This window comes from Semicossyphus pulcher, unplaced genomic scaffold (assembly GCF_022749685.1).
Source record: "Semicossyphus pulcher isolate SPU_LCO1_2020_fin unplaced genomic scaffold, fSemPul1.0.p SCAF_21, whole genome shotgun sequence".
Classification (NCBI taxonomy): Eukaryota; Metazoa; Chordata; class Actinopteri; order Labriformes; family Labridae; genus Semicossyphus; species Semicossyphus pulcher.
In genome coordinates this window covers 20,976,192-20,993,075 of record NW_027211695.1, presented here as the reverse complement: position 1 = coordinate 20,993,075, position 16,884 = coordinate 20,976,192, and the positions used below count along the sequence as shown (strand labels likewise).

Sequence of the window (16,884 nt, the reverse complement as noted above, 5' to 3'; positions counted from 1 at the left end):
TCATGGGTCTTCCAGCAGGACAATGACCCAAAGCATACTTCAAAAAGCACCCAGAAATTGTTTAAAACAAAGCGCTGGAGAGTTCTGAAGTGGCCAGCAATGAGTCCAGATCTAAATCCCATAGAACACCTGTGGAGAGATCTCAAAACAGCAGTTGGGAGAAGTCACCCTTCAATCTGAGAGACCTGGAGCAGTTGGCAAAAGAAGAGTGGTCCAAAATTGAGAGGTGTAAGAAACTCATTGATGGTTATAGGAAGCGATTGATTTCAGTTATTCTTTCCAAAGGGTTTGCTACCAAATATTAAGTTGAGGGTGCCAATAATTTTGTCCAGTCCACTTTTGGAGTTCTGTGTAGAATTATATCAGATTTGACTTTTTTTCTCTGCTTTTTTGTGTTGTTCCAATGCAAATAAAAGAAATAAACATGTGAATACCAAAGCATTTGTAATTGCAACAATTTTCTGGGAGAAGTGGTGCATTATCTGACAGAAGTGCAGGGGTGCCAATATTTTTGGCCATGACTGTATGTAAAATGTACAAAATACTAATGTCATTGGTACAAATACATAAAGAAACTGATCATTCTTACAACTGATAACTGAGGTGCAAAAGGTTTTGGCATGATGCTTCTGGGAGTAAATTTCTGCATTATGTGTTTATCTCATATAGAAGCAAAGGAAAAAGAAAAAAAGGAAGAAAAAATGGGTGTCGGACGGATCATATCACTTTTCCTGATTCTTATAGGTAAGCTTATGGCTATCTAATCTATCTATCTATCTTTAAAATACAAGAAACTTAATAAAGATGACTAAGGGCCTGATCGGACAGAATGTGTTTTAGCAGCTGGGGGTGGCTTATTTGTCATGGTTTTCAATGAGATGGACACTTTTTGGGCGTTGCTTTTGTGTTGCAGAGCGCCTCGCGTTTTAGAGGAAACGCTCTGAGCGCCTCGAGTTGAAATCATTTCAACTCAAAGCAGAAAAAACGCCCAACGTCATTGGAGTTTTTCTGATTGTCCAATCGGATGAAAGGAGAGGCGGGCTTCTGTCAGTTTACAATATAACTGTTAGGTTAATGACAGCTAATGATTCGGTGGTTGCCTTAATAACAGTAGAATAAAAACTTTACCTCGCGTTTTGCATGCTGTAAAAAAACGCTCTGTCTGATCAGGCCTTGAAGAAAATTATTTAGTGCCATAGGTAATAACCTTCAAACATACTCTGAAGCACAACTTTTGTATTTATGGTGATGAAAATAATAACAATATAATAATAATGATAATAATTTAAACAGCTTAACATTTACTTAACACTAATTCATAAAAGCAGCATGAGAAAGTATGACTATGAATTGACTACAATAATACAAAACTTTGCTTGAAAGGCGTTGCCATGAGACTTTGAGTATTAATCACTAAGTCACTAACGGTCAACAGTTTGCCACGTTCTTTTCTTGACAATAGCTGCAGCAACATCAACAACACCGATAGCTTCAACAACTGTGGGTGTAACAATAACATCTGCACCAACGACAACAGCCGCTCGAATAAAAACAACAGCCGCTTCAACAAGAAGAACAGCCGCTCCAACAACATTAACAGATGCTCTAACAACAACAACAGATGCTACAGAAGCAACAGTTGTTCAAACAACGACAACTGCAGTACCAACAACAACAGTACCAGCTGCTCTGACAACAACAGTTGCCTCAACAATTGCTCCAACAACAACAACAAAAACAACAACAACAGTTGCACCATCAACAACAACAGTCACTCCAAAAACAACACAAGCTCCAACATTGACAACAACTACACCAACTGCAACAACAACAGCCACTCCAACGACCACACCAGCTGCTCCAACATCAACAGCCACTCCAACATCAACAGCCGCTCCAACAACAGTTGAACAAATGACAAAAACTGCAGCACCAACAACAACAGGCACTCCAACAACCACGCTAGCTCCTCCAACAACAACAACAACAGTTGCTGCAACTACGAAGACAGTTGTTAAAACATTGACAACAGCTGCTATAAGGACAACAATTGCTCCAACAGCAACAACAGCCCCTTCAACAACAGCAGCAGCTGCTCCAATAACAACAGTTGTTCCAAAAACGACAACAGTTGCACCAACAACAACAGCAGTTGCTCCAACAACGACAACTACTCCAAAACCAACAACTAAAGCTGCTACAACATCTGCTACAGCAAGATCAACAAATGCACGAAATACAGAAAAAACAAATACAAATGCTCCAACAACTAGAGTACCTCCAACAACAACAACAGCCGCTCTAACAACAATGGCTGATCAAACAACAACAATAGCTGCTCCAACAACAACACCGGCTGCTCCAACAACAACAACAGCTGTTCCAACAACAACAACGGCTGCTCCAACAACAACAACAGCTGCTCCGACAATAACAACACCTGCTCCAACAAACACAACAGCTGCTCCAACAACAACGGCTTCTCCAACAACAACAGCTGTTCCAACAATAACAACGGCTGCTCCAACAACCACAACAGCTGGTCCAACAACAATGGCCTCTACAACAAGAACAACAGTTGCTCCAACAACAACAACGGCTGCTCCAACAACCACGAAATCTGCTCCAACAACAACAACGGCTGCTCCAACAACAACAACAGTTGCTCCAACAACAACAACAGCTGGTCCAACAACAACAGCAACTCCAACAACAACAACAGTTACTCCAGCAACAACAACTGCTGCTCCAATAACCACAACATCCGCTCCAACAACAACAACAGTTGCTCCAACAACATTAATAGCTGCTCCAACAACCACAACATCCGCTCCAACAACAATAACAGTTACTCCAGCAACAACAACAGCTGCTCTAACAACAACAACAACGGCAGCTCCAACAACAACAGCTGCTCCAACCGCTGTTCCAACAACAACAACGGCTGCTCTAACAACCACAACAGCTGCTACAACAACCAAAAGAGTTGCTCCAACAACCACAACAGCTGTTCCAACAACAACAACGGCTGCTCCAACAGCAACAACAACGGCTGCTCCAACAGCCACAACATCCGCTCCAACAACAAGAACAGCTGCTCCAACAACAACAGCTCCTCCAACAACCACAACAGCTGCTCCAACAACAAAAACAACTTCTCCAACAACCACATCAGTTGCTCCAGCAACGACAACAGCTGCTCCAACAACAACAACATCCACTCCAACAACCACAACAGCTGCCTCAACAACAACAACAGTTGCTCCAACAACAACAACAGCTGCTCCAACAACCACAACAGCTGCTCCAACAACAACAACAGCCGCTCTAATTGCCACAACAGCTGCTTCAACAACAACAACAGCTGCTACAAAAACAACTACGGCGGCTCCAACAACAACAACAGCTGCTCCAAAATCAACAACGGCTGCTCCAGCAACAGCCACTCAAACAACTACAGCTGCTCCAACTACAGCTGCTCCAGCAATAACAACAGCCTCCCCAATAACAACAGCCGCTCCAACAACGACAACAGTTCCTCCAACGACAACAGCAACTCCTACAGCAACAACAACAGGTGCTCCAACAACAACAACAGTTGCTCCAACAAGAACAGCGGCTGCTCCAACAGCAACAACAGCTGCTCCAACAACCACAACAGCTGCTCCAACAACAACACCGGCTGCTCCAACAACAACAACAGTGGCTCCAACTACCACAACAGCTGCTCCAACAACAACAGTTGCTCCAAAAACAACAACAGCTGCTCCAACTACCACAACAGCCGCTCCAACAACAACACCGGCTGCTCCAACAACATCAACAGTGGCTCCACCTACCACAAAAGCCACTCAAACAACAACAACAGCTGCTCCAACTACGACAACAGCCGTTCCAACAACAAGGACAGTTGCTCCAACATTAACAACGGCTGCCCTAAAAACAACAACAGTTGCTCCAACAAGAACAACAGCTGCTCCAACAACAACAACAGTTGCTCCAACAACCACAACAACTGCTCCAACAACCACAACAGATGCTCCAACAACAACAGCCACTCCAACAACACCAACAGCTGCTCCAACAACAACAACAGTGGCTCCAACTACCACATCTGCCGCTCCAACAACCACAACAGCTGCTCCAACAAGAATAACAACAACAACAGGTGTTTCAACAACGGCCACTCCAACAACAACAACAGCTGCTCCAACAACCACAACAGCCGCTCCAACAAAAACAACAGTGGTTCCACCTACCACAACAGCTGCTCCAACAACAACCGCCACTCCAACAACAACAACAGTGGCACCAACTACCACGACAGGCAATCCACCTGCCACAACAGCTGCTCCAACAGCAGCAAAAGATGCTCCAACAACAACAACAGCTGTTTCAACAACGGCCACTCCGACAAAAACAACAGCTGCTCCAACAACAACCGCCACTCCAACAACAACAACAGTGGCTCCAACGACCACAACAGCCAATCCAACTACCACAACAGCCGCTCCAACAACAACAACAGTTGCTCCAACTACCACAGCAGCTGCTCCAACAACAACAACAGGTGCTTCAACAACAACAACAACAGCTGCTCCAACTACCACAACGTCCACTCCAACAATAACAACAACAGTGGCTCCACCTACCACAACAGCTGCTCCAACAACAACAACAGTTGCTCAAACTACCACAACAACAGCTCCAACAAGAACAACAGCTGCTTCAACAACAACAACAGCTGCTCTAACAAGAACAACAGTTGCTCCAACAACAACAACAGCTGCTTCAACAACAACACCTGCTCCAACAACAACATCAGCTGCTCCAACTACCACAACAGCCGCTCCAACAACAACAACAGTGGCTCCAACTACCACAACAGCCGCTCCAACAGCCACAACAGCTGCTCCAACAACAACAACAGTTGCTCCAACAACAACAACAGCTGCTCCAACAACAACAACAGGTGTTTCAACAACGGCCACTCCAACAACAACAACAGCTGCTCCAACAACCACAACAGCTGCTCCAATAACAACAACAGCTGCTCCAACTACCACAACAGCTGCTCCAACAACAACAACAGCTGCTTCAACAACAACAACAGCTGCTGCAACTACCACAACGTCCACTCCTACAATAACAACAACAGTTGCTCCACCTACCACAACAGCTGCTCCAACAACAACAACAGTTTCTCCAACAACAACGACAGCTGCTTCAATAACAACAACAACAACAGCTAATCCAACTACCACAACAGCTGCTCCAACTACCACAACGTCCACTCCAACAATAAAAACAACAGTGGCTCCACCTGCCACAACAGCCACTCCAACACTAACAACGGCTGCTCCAACAGTAACAACAGCTGCTCCAACAACAACCGCCACTCCAACAACAACAACAGTGGCTCCAACTACCACAACAGCCAATCCAACTACCACAACAGCCGCTGCAACAACAACAACAGTTGCTCCAACTACCACATCAGCTGCTCAAACAACAACAACAGCTTCTTCAACAACAACAACAGCTGCTCCAACAACCACAACAGTCGCTTCAACAACCACAACAGCTGCTCCAACAACAACAACAACAACAGTTGCTCCAACAACAACAACAGCTGCTCCAACAACAACAGCTGCTCCAACTACCACAACAGCCCCTCCAGCAACAACAACAGCTGCTCCAACAACAACAACAACAACAGCTGTTTCATCAACGGCCACTCCGACAACAACAGCTGCTCCAACAACAACCGCCACTCCAACAACAACAACAGTGGCTCCAACTACCACAACAGCCGCTTCAACAACAACAACAGCTGCTCCAACAACAACCGCCACTCCACCAACAACAACAGTGGCTCCAACTACCACAACAGCCGCTTCAACAACAACAACAGCTGCTCCAACAACAACCGCCACTCCAACAACAACAACAGTGGCTCCAACTACCACAACAGCCGCTTCAACAACAACAACAGCTGCTCAAACAACCACAACAGCTGCTCAAACAACAACAACAGCTGCTCCAACAACAACAACAGCTGCTCCAACTACCACAAAAGCCCCTCCAGCAACAACAACAGCTGATCCAACAACAACAACAGCTGTTTCAACAACGGCCACTCCGACAGCAACAACAGCTGCTCCAACAACAACCGCCACTCCAACAACAACAACAGTGGCTCCAACAACCACAATAGCTGCTCCAACAACAACAACCGCCACTCCAACAACAACAAAAGCTACTCCAACAACAACAACAGCTAATCCAACAACAACAACGGCTGTTCCAACTACAACAACAGCCGCTCCAACAACAACCACGGCTGCTCCAACAACCACAACAGCTGCTCCAACAACAACGGCCACTCCAACAACAACAACAACAGTGGCTCCACTTTCCACAACATCCACTCCAACAACAACAACAGCTACTCCAACAACAACAGCTGCTCCAACAACAACAACAGTTGCTCCAACAACAACAACAGCTGCTCCAACAACAACAACAGTTGCTCCAACAACAACAACAGCTGCTCCAACTACAACAACAACCCCTCCAGCAACAACAACAGCTGCTCCAACAACAACAACAGCTGTTTCAACAACGGCCACTCCGACAGCAAAAACAGCTGCTCCAACAACAACCGCCACTCCAACAACAACAACAGTGGCTCCAACTACCACAACAGCCAATCCAACTACCACAACAGCCGCTGCAACAACAACAACAGTTGCTCCAACTACCACATCAGCTGCTCAAACAACAACAACAGCTTCTTCAACAACAACAACAGCTGCTCCAACAACCACAACAGTCGCTTCAACAACCACAACAGCTGCTCCAACAACAACAACAACAGTTGCTCCAACAACAACAACAGCTGCTCCAACAACAACAGCTGCTCCAACAACAACAACAGCTGTTTCATCAACGGCCACTCCGACAACAACAGCTGCTCCAACAACAACCGCCACTCCAACAACAACAACAGTGGCTCCAACTACCACAACAGCCAATCCAACTACCACAACAGCCGCTCCAACAACAATTGCTCCAACTACCACAACAGCTGCTCCAACAACAAAAACAGCTGCTCCAACAACCACCACAGCTTCTCCAACAACAACAACAGTGGCTCCAACTACCACATCAGACAATCCAACTATCACAGCAGCTGCTCCAACAACAACAACGGCTGCTCCAACAACAACAACAGCCAATCCAACAACAACAACAGTGGCTCCAACTACCACAACAGTCGCTTCAACAACAACAACAGCTGCTCCAACAACCACAACAGCTGCTCCAACAACAACAACAGTTGCTCAAACAACAACAACAGCTGCTCCAACAACAACAACAGCTGCTCCAACTACCACAACAGCCCCTCCAGCAACAACAACAGCTGCTCCAACAACAACAACAGCTGTTTCAACAACGGCCACTCCGACAGCAACAACAGCTGCTCCAACAACAACCGCCACTCCAACAACAACAACAGTGGCTCCAACAACCACAATAGCTGCTCCAACAACAACAACCGCCACTCCAACAACAACAACAGCTGCTCCAACAACAACAACAGCTAATCCAACAACAACAACGGCTGTTCCAACTACAACAACAGCCGCTCCAACAACAACCACGGCTGCTCCAACAACCACAACAGCTGCTCCAACAACAACGGCCACTCCAACAACAACAACAACAGTGGCTCCACTTTCCACAACATCCACTCCAACAACAACAACAGCTACTCCAACAACAACAGCTGCTCCAACAACAACAACAGTTGCTCCAACAACAACAGCTGCTCCAACAACAACAAAAGTTGCTCCATCAACAACAACAGCTGCTCCAACAACAACAACAGCTGCTCCAACTACCACAACAGCCCCTCCAGCAACAACAACAGCTGCTCCAACAACAACAACAGCTGTTTCAACAACGGCCACTCCGACAGCAAAAACAGCTGCTCCAACAACAACCGCCACTCCAACAACAACAACAGTGGCTCCAACTACCACAACAGCCAATCCAACTACCACAACAGCCGCTGCAACAACCACAACAGTCGCTTCAACAACGACAACAGCTGCTCCAACAACAACAACAACAGTTGCTCCAACAACAACAACAGCTGCTCCAACAACAACTGCTGCTCCAACTACCACAACAGCCCTTCCAGCAACAACAACAGCTGCTCCAACAACAACAACAGCTGTTTCATCAACGGCCACTCCGACAACAACAGCTGCTCCAACAACAACCGCCACTCCAACAACAACAACAGTGGCTCCAACTACCACAACAGCCAATCCAACTACCACAACAGCCGCTCCAACAACAACAACAGTTGCTCCAACTACCACAACAGCTGCTCCAACAACAACAACAGCTGCTCCAACAACCACCACAGCTTCTCCAACAACAACGGCAACTCCACCAACAACAACAGTGGCTCCAACTACCACAACAGCCGCTTCAACAACAACAACAGCTGCTCCAACAACAACCGCCACTCCAACAACAACAACAGTGGCTCCAACTACCACATCAGACAATCCAACTACCACAGCAGCTGCTCCAACAACAACTACAGCTGCTCCAACAACAACAACAGCCAATCCAACAACAACAACAGTGGCTCCAACTACCACAACAGCCGCTTCAACAACAACAACAGCTGCTCAAACAACAACAACAGCTTCTTCAACAACAACAACAGTGGCTCCACCTACCACAACAGCTTCCCCAACAACAACAACAGTTTCTCCAACAACAACGACAGCTGCTTCAATAACAACAACAACAACAGCTAATCCAACTACCACAACAGCTGCTCCAACAACAACAACAGCTGCTCCAACTACCACAAAAGCCCCTCCAGCAACAACAACAGCTGATCCAACAACAACAACAGCTGTTTCAACAACGGCCACTCCGACAGCAACAACAGCTGCTCCAACAACAACCGCCACTCCAACAACAACAACAGTGGCTCCAACAACCACAATAGCTGCTCCAACAACAACAACCGCCACTCCAACAACAACAAAAGCTACTCCAACAACAACAACAGCTAATCCAACAACAACAACGGCTGTTCCAACTACAACAACAGCCGCTCCAACAACAACCACGGCTGCTCCAACAACCACAACAGCTGCTCCAACAACAACGGCCACTCCAACAACAACAACAACAGTGGCTCCACTTTCCACAACATCCACTCCAACAACAACAACAGCTACTCCAACAACAACAGCTGCTCCAACAACAACAACAGTTGCTCCAACAACAACAACAGCTGCTCCAACAACAACAACAGTTGCTCCAACAACAACAACAGCTGCTCCAACTACAACAACAACCCCTCCAGCAACAACAACAGCTGCTCCAACAACAACAACAGCTGTTTCAACAACGGCCACTCCGACAGCAAAAACAGCTGCTCCAACAACAACCGCCACTCCAACAACAACAACAGTGGCTCCAACTACCACAACAGCCAATCCAACTACCACACCAGCCGCTGCAACAACAACAACAGTTGCTCCAACTACCACATCAGCTGCTCAAACAACAACAACAGCTTCTTCAACAACAACAACAGCTGCTCCAACAACCACAACAGTCGCTTCAACAACCACAACAGCTGCTCCAACAACAACAACAACAGTTGCTCCAACAACAACAACAGCTGCTCCAACAACAACAGCTGCTCCAACTACCACAACAGCCCCTCCAGCAACAACAACAGCTGCTCCAACAACAACAACAGCTGTTTCATCAACGGCCACTCCGACAACAACAGCTGCTCCAACAACAACCGCCACTCCAACAACAACAACAGTGGCTCCAACTACCACAACAGCCAATCCAACTACCACAACAGCCGCTCCAACAACAATTGCTCCAACTACCACAACAGCTGCTCCAACAACAACAACAGCTGCTCCAACAACCACCACAGCTTCTCCAACAACAACAACAGTGGCTCCAACTACCACATCAGACAATCCAACTATCACAGCAGCTGCTCCAACAACAACAACGGCTGCTCCAACAACAACAACAGCCAATCCAACAACAACAACAGTGGCTCCAACTACCACAACAGTCGCTTCAACAACAACAACAGCTGCTCCAACAACCACAACAGCTGCTCCAACAACAACAACAGTTGCTCAAACAACAACAACAGCTGCTCCAACAACAACAACAGCTGCTCCAACTACCACAACAGCCCCTCCAGCAACAACAACAGCTGCTCCAACAACAACAACAGCTGTTTCAACAACGGCCACTCCGACAGCAACAACAGCTGCTCCAACAACAACCGCCACTCCAACAACAACAACAGTGGCTCCAACAACCACAATAGCTGCTCCAACAACAACAACCGCCACTCCAACAACAACAACAGCTGCTCCAACAACAACAACAGCTAATCCAACAACAACAACGGCTGTTCCAACTACAACAACAGCCGCTCCAACAACAACCACGGCTGCTCCAACAACCACAACAGCTACTCCAACAACAACGGCCACTCCAACAACAACAACAACAGTGGCTCCACTTTCCACAACATCCACTCCAACAACAACAACAGCTACTCCAACAACAACAGCTGCTCCAACAACAACAACAGTTGCTCCAACAACAACAGCTGCTCCAACAACAACAAAAGTTGCTCCATCAACAACAACAGCTGCTCCAACAACAACAACAGCTGCTCCAACTACCACAACAGCCCCTCCAGCAACAACAACAGCTGCTCCAACAACAACAACAGCTGTTTCAACAACGGCCACTCCGACAGCAAAAACAGCTGCTCCAACAACAACCGCCACTCCAACAACAACAACAGTGGCTCCAACTACCACAACAGCCAATCCAACTACCACAACAGCCGCTGCAACAACCACAACAGTCGCTTCAACAACGACAACAGCTGCTCCAACAACAACAACAACAGTTGCTCCAACAACAACAACAGCTGCTCCAACAACAACTGCTGCTCCAACTACCACAACAGCCCTTCCAGCAACAACAACAGCTGCTCCAACAACAACAACAGCTGTTTCATCAACGGCCACTCCGACAACAACAGCTGCTCCAACAACAACCGCCACTCCAACAACAACAACAGTGGCTCCAACTACCACAACAGCCAATCCAACTACCACAACAGCCGCTCCAACAACAACAACAGTTGCTCCAACTACCACAACAGCTGCTCCAACAACAACAACAGCTGCTCCAACAACCACCACAGCTTCTCCAACAACAACGGCAACTCCACCAACAACAACAGTGGCTCCAACTACCACAACAGCCGCTTCAACAACAACAACAGCTGCTCCAACAACAACCGCCACTCCAACAACAACAACAGTGGCTCCAACTACCACATCAGACAATCCAACTACCACAGCAGCTGCTCCAACAACAACTACAGCTGCTCCAACAACAACAACAGCCAATCCAACAACAACAACAGTGGCTCCAACTACCACAACAGCCGCTTCAACAACAACAACAGCTGCTCAAACAACAACAACAGCTTCTTCAACAACAACAACAGTGGCTCCACCTACCACAACAGCTTCCCCAACAACAACAACAGTTTCTCCAACAACAACGACAGCTGCTTCAATAACAACAACAACAACAGCTAATCCAACTACCACAACAGCTGCTCCAACTACCACAACGTCCACTCCAACAATAAAAACAACAGTGGCTCCACCTGCCACAACAGCCACTCCAACACTAACAACGGCTGCTCCAACAATAACAACAGCTGCTCCAACAACAACGGCCACTTCAACAACAACAACAGTTGCTCCAACTACCACAACAGCTGCTCAAACAACCACAACAGCTTCTTCAACAACAACAACAGCTGCTCCAACTACCACAACAGCCGCTTCAACAACAACAACAACTGCTCCAACAACAACCGCCACTCCAACAACAACAACAGTGGCTCCAACTACCACAACAGACAATCCAACTACCACAGCAGCTGCTCCAACAACAACAACGGCTCCTCCAACAACAACAACAGCCAATCCAACAACAACAACAGTTACTCCAACAACCACAACAGCTGCTCCAACAACAACGGCAACTCCAACAACAACAACAGTGGCTCCAACTACCACAACAGCCGCTTCAACAACAACAATAGCTGCTCCAACAACAACAGTGACTCCAACAACAACAACAGTGGCTCCAACTACCACAACAGTGGCTCCAACGACCACAACAGTCAATCCAACTACCACAACAGCTGCTCCAACAACAACAACAACGGCTGCTCCATTGATAACAACAGCTGCTCCAACAACAACGGCCACTCCAACAACATCAACAGTTGCTCCAACAACAACAACAGCTGCTCCAACTACCACAACAGCCCCTCCAGCAACAACAACAGCTGCTCCAACAACAACAACAGCTGTTTCAACAACGGCCACTCCGACAGCAAAAACAGCTGCTCCAACAACAACCGCCACTCCAACAACAACAACAGTGGCTCCAACTACCACAACAGCCAATCCAACTACCACAACAGCAGCTGCAACAACAACAACAGTTGCTCCAACTACCACATCAGCTGCTCAAACAACAACAACAGCTTCCTCAACAACAACAACAGCTGCTCCAACAACCACAACAGTCGCTTCAACAACCACAACAGCTGCTCCAACAACAACAACAACAGTTGCTCCAACAACAACAACAGCTGCTCCAACAACAACAGCTGCTCCAACTACCACAACAGCCCCTCCAGCAACAACAACAGCTGCTCCAACAACAACAACAGCTGTTTCATCAACGGCCACTCCGACAACAACAGCTGCTCAAACAACAACAACAGCTTCTTCAACAACAACAACAGTGGCTCCACCTACCACAACAGCTTCCCCAACAACAACAACAGTTTCTCCAACAACAACGACAGCTGCTTCAATAACAACAACAACAACAGCTAATCCAACTACCACAACAGCTGCTCCAACTACCACAACGTCCACTCCAACAATAAAAACAACAGTGGCTCCACCTGCCACAACAGCCACTCCAACACTAACAACGGCTGCTCCAACAATAACAACAGCTGCTCCAACAACAACGGCCACTCCAACAACAACAACAGTTGCTCCAACTACCACAACAGCTGCTCAAACAACAACAACAGCTTCTTCAACAACAACAACAGCTGCTCCAACAACCACAACAGTCGCTCCAACTACCACAACAGCTGCTCCAACAACAACAACAGCTGCTCCAACAACCACCACAGCTTCTCCAACAACAACGGCAACTCCACCAACAACAACAGTGGCTCCAACTACCACAACAGCCGCTTCAACAACAACAACAACTGCTCCAACAACAACCGCCACTCCAACAACAACAACAGTGGCTCCAACTACCACAACAGACAATCCAACTACCACAGCAGCTGCTCCAACAACAACAACGGCTGCTCCAACAACAACAACAGCCAATCCAACAACAACAACAGTTACTCCAACAACCACAACAGCTGCTCCAACAACAACGGCAACTCCAACAACAACAACAGTGGCTCCAACTACCACAACAGCCGCTTCAACAACAACAATAGCTGCTCCAACAACAACAGTGACTCCAACGACCACAACAGTCAATCCAACTACCACAACAGCTGCTCCAACAACGGCTGCTCCATCGATAACAACAGCTGCTCCAACAACAACGGCCACTCCAACAACATCAACAGTTGCTCCAACAACAACAACAGCTGCTCCAACTACCACAACAGCCCCTCCAGCAACAACAACAGCTGCTCCAACAACAACCGCCACTCCAACAACAACAACAGTGGCTCCAACTACCACAACAGCCAATCCAACTACCACAACAGCCGCTGCAACAACAACAACAGTTGCTCCAACTACCACATCAGCTGCTCAAACAACAACAACAGCTTCTTCAACAACAACAACAGCTGCTCCAACAACCACAACAGTCGCTTCAACAACCACAACAGCTGCTCCAACAACAACAACAACAGTTGCTCCAACAACAACAACAGCTGCTCCAACAACAACAGCTGCTCCAACTACCACAACAGCCCCTCCAGCAACAACAACAGCTGCTCCAACAACAACAACAGCTGTTTCATCAACGGCCACTCCGACAACAACAGCTGCTCCAACAACAACCGCCACTCCAACAACAACAACAGTGGCTCCAACTACCACAACAGCCAATCCAACTACCACAACAGCCGCTCCAACAACAACAACAGTTGCTCCAACTACCACAACAGCTGCTCCAACAACAACAACAGCTGCTCCAACAACCACCACAGCTTCTCCAACAACAACGGCAACTCCACCAACAACAACAGTGGCTCCAACTACCACAACAGCCGCTTCAACAACAACAACAACTGCTCCAACAACAACCGCCACTCCAACAACAACAACAGCTGCTCCAACAACAACCGCCACTCCAACAACAACAACAGTGGCTCCAACTACCACAACAGCCAATCCAACTACCACAACAGCCGCTCCAACAACAACAACAGTTGCTCCAACTACCACAACAGCCGCTTCAACAACAACAACAGCTGCTCCAACAACAACCGCCACTCCAACAACAACAACAGCTGCTCCAACAACAACCGCCACTCCAACAACAACAACAGTGGCTCCAACTACCACAACAGACAATCCAACTACCACAGCAGCTGCTCCAACAACAACAACGGCTGCTCCAACAACAACAACAGCCAATCCAACAACAACAACAGTGGCTCCAACTACCACAACAGCCGCTTCAACAACAACAACAGCTGCTCAAACAACAACAACAGCTTCTTCAACAACAACAACAGTGGCTCCAACTACCACAACAGCTTCCCCAACAACAACAACAGTTTCTCCAACAACAACGACAGCTGCTTCAATAACAACAACAACAACAGCTAATCCAACTACCACAACAGCTGCTCCAAGTACCACAACGTCCACTCCAACAATAAAAACAACAGTGGCTCCACCTGCCACAACAGCCACTCCAACACTAACAACGGCTGCTCCAACAATAACAACAGCTGCTCCAACAACAACGGCCACTCCAACAACAACAACAGTTGCTCCAACTACCACAACAGCTGCTCAAACAACAACAACAGCTTCTTCAACAACAACAACAGCTGCTCCAACAACCACAACAGTCGCTCCAACTACCACAACAGCTGCTCCAACAACAACAACAGCTGCTCCAACAACCACCACAGCTTCTCCAACAACAACGGCAACTCCACCAACAACAACAGTGGCTCCAACTACCACAACAGTCGCTTCAACAACAACAACAACTGCTCCAACAACAACCGCCACTCCAACAACAACAACAGTGGCTCCAACTACCACAACAGACAATCCAACTACCACAGCAGCTGCTCCAACAACAACAACGGCTGATCCAACAACAACAACAGCCAATCCAACAACAACAACAGTTACTCCAACAACCACAACAGGTGCTCCAACAACAACGGCAACTCCAACAACAACAACAGTGGCTCCAACTACCACAACAGCCGCTTCAACAACAACAATAGCTGCTCCAACAACAACAGTGACTCCAACAACAACAACAGTGGCTCCAACTACCACAACAGTGGCTCCAACGACGACAACAGTCAATCCAACTACCACAACAGCTGCTCCAACAACAACAACAACGGCTGCTCCATCGATAACAACAGCTGCTCCAACAACAACGGCCACTCCAACAACATCAACAACTGCTCCAACAACAACCACCAGTCCAACTCCCACAACAGCTGCTCCAACAACAACAACGGCTGCTCAGACAACAACAACAGCTGCTCCAACAACAACGGCCACTCCAACAACAACAACAGTTGCTCCAACAACAACCACGGCTGCTCCAACAACCACAACAGCTGCTCCAACAACAACGACCACTCCAACAACAACAACAACAGTGGCTTCAACAACAACAACAACAGCTAATCCAACTACCGCAACAGCCGCTCCAACAACAACAACAGCTGCAATAACAACCACCACAGCTGCTCCAACAACAACGGCAACTCCATCAACAACAACAGTGGCTCCAACTACCACAACAGCTGCTTCAACTACCACAACAGCTGCTCCAACAACCACCACAGCTTCTCCAACAACAACGGCAACTCCACCAACAACAACAGTGGCTCCAACTACCACAACAGTCGCTTCAACAACAACAACAACTGCTCCAACAACAACCGCCACTCCAACAACAACAACAGTGGCTCCAACTACCACAACAGACAATCCAACTACCACAGCAGCTGCTCCAACAACAACAACGGCTGCTCCAACAACAACAACAGCCAATCCAACAACAACAACAGTTACTCCAACAACCACAACAGGTGCTCCAACAACAACGGCAACTCCAACAACAACAACAGTGGCTCCAACTACCACAACAGCCGCTTCAACAACAACAATAGCTGCTCCAACAACAACAGTGACTCCAACAACAACAACAGTGGCTCCAACTACCACAACAGTGGCTCCAACGACCACAACAGTCAATCCAACTACCACAACAGCTGCTCCAACAACAACAACAACGGCTGCTCCATCGATAACAACAGCTGCTCCAACAACAACGGCCACTCCAACAACATCAACAACTGCTCCAACAACAACCACCAGTCCAACTCCCACAACAGCTGCTCCAACAACAACAACGGCTGCTCAGACAACAACAACAGCTGCTCCAACAACAACGGCCACTCCAACAACAACAACAGTTGCTCCAACA

At 47.4% G+C, this 16,884-nt stretch overlaps 1 protein-coding gene and 1 pseudogene across 1 annotated transcript; both read left to right on the top strand.

Annotated features, from left to right (window-relative positions):
- The first annotated feature begins 2,257 nt into the window (after positions 1-2,257).
- LOC138600456 (GATA zinc finger domain-containing protein 14-like) lies at positions 2,258-16,325 on the top strand (annotated as a pseudogene).
- LOC138600610 (dr1-associated corepressor homolog) lies at positions 11,259-11,594 on the top strand (the record flags this gene model as incomplete). The annotated part of the gene is made up of 1 exon (XM_069672069.1): positions 11,259-11,594. A coding segment is annotated over one exon (336 nt), but the record flags the coding sequence as incomplete, so codon positions are not given.
- Positions 16,326-16,884: the final 559 nt, after the last annotated feature.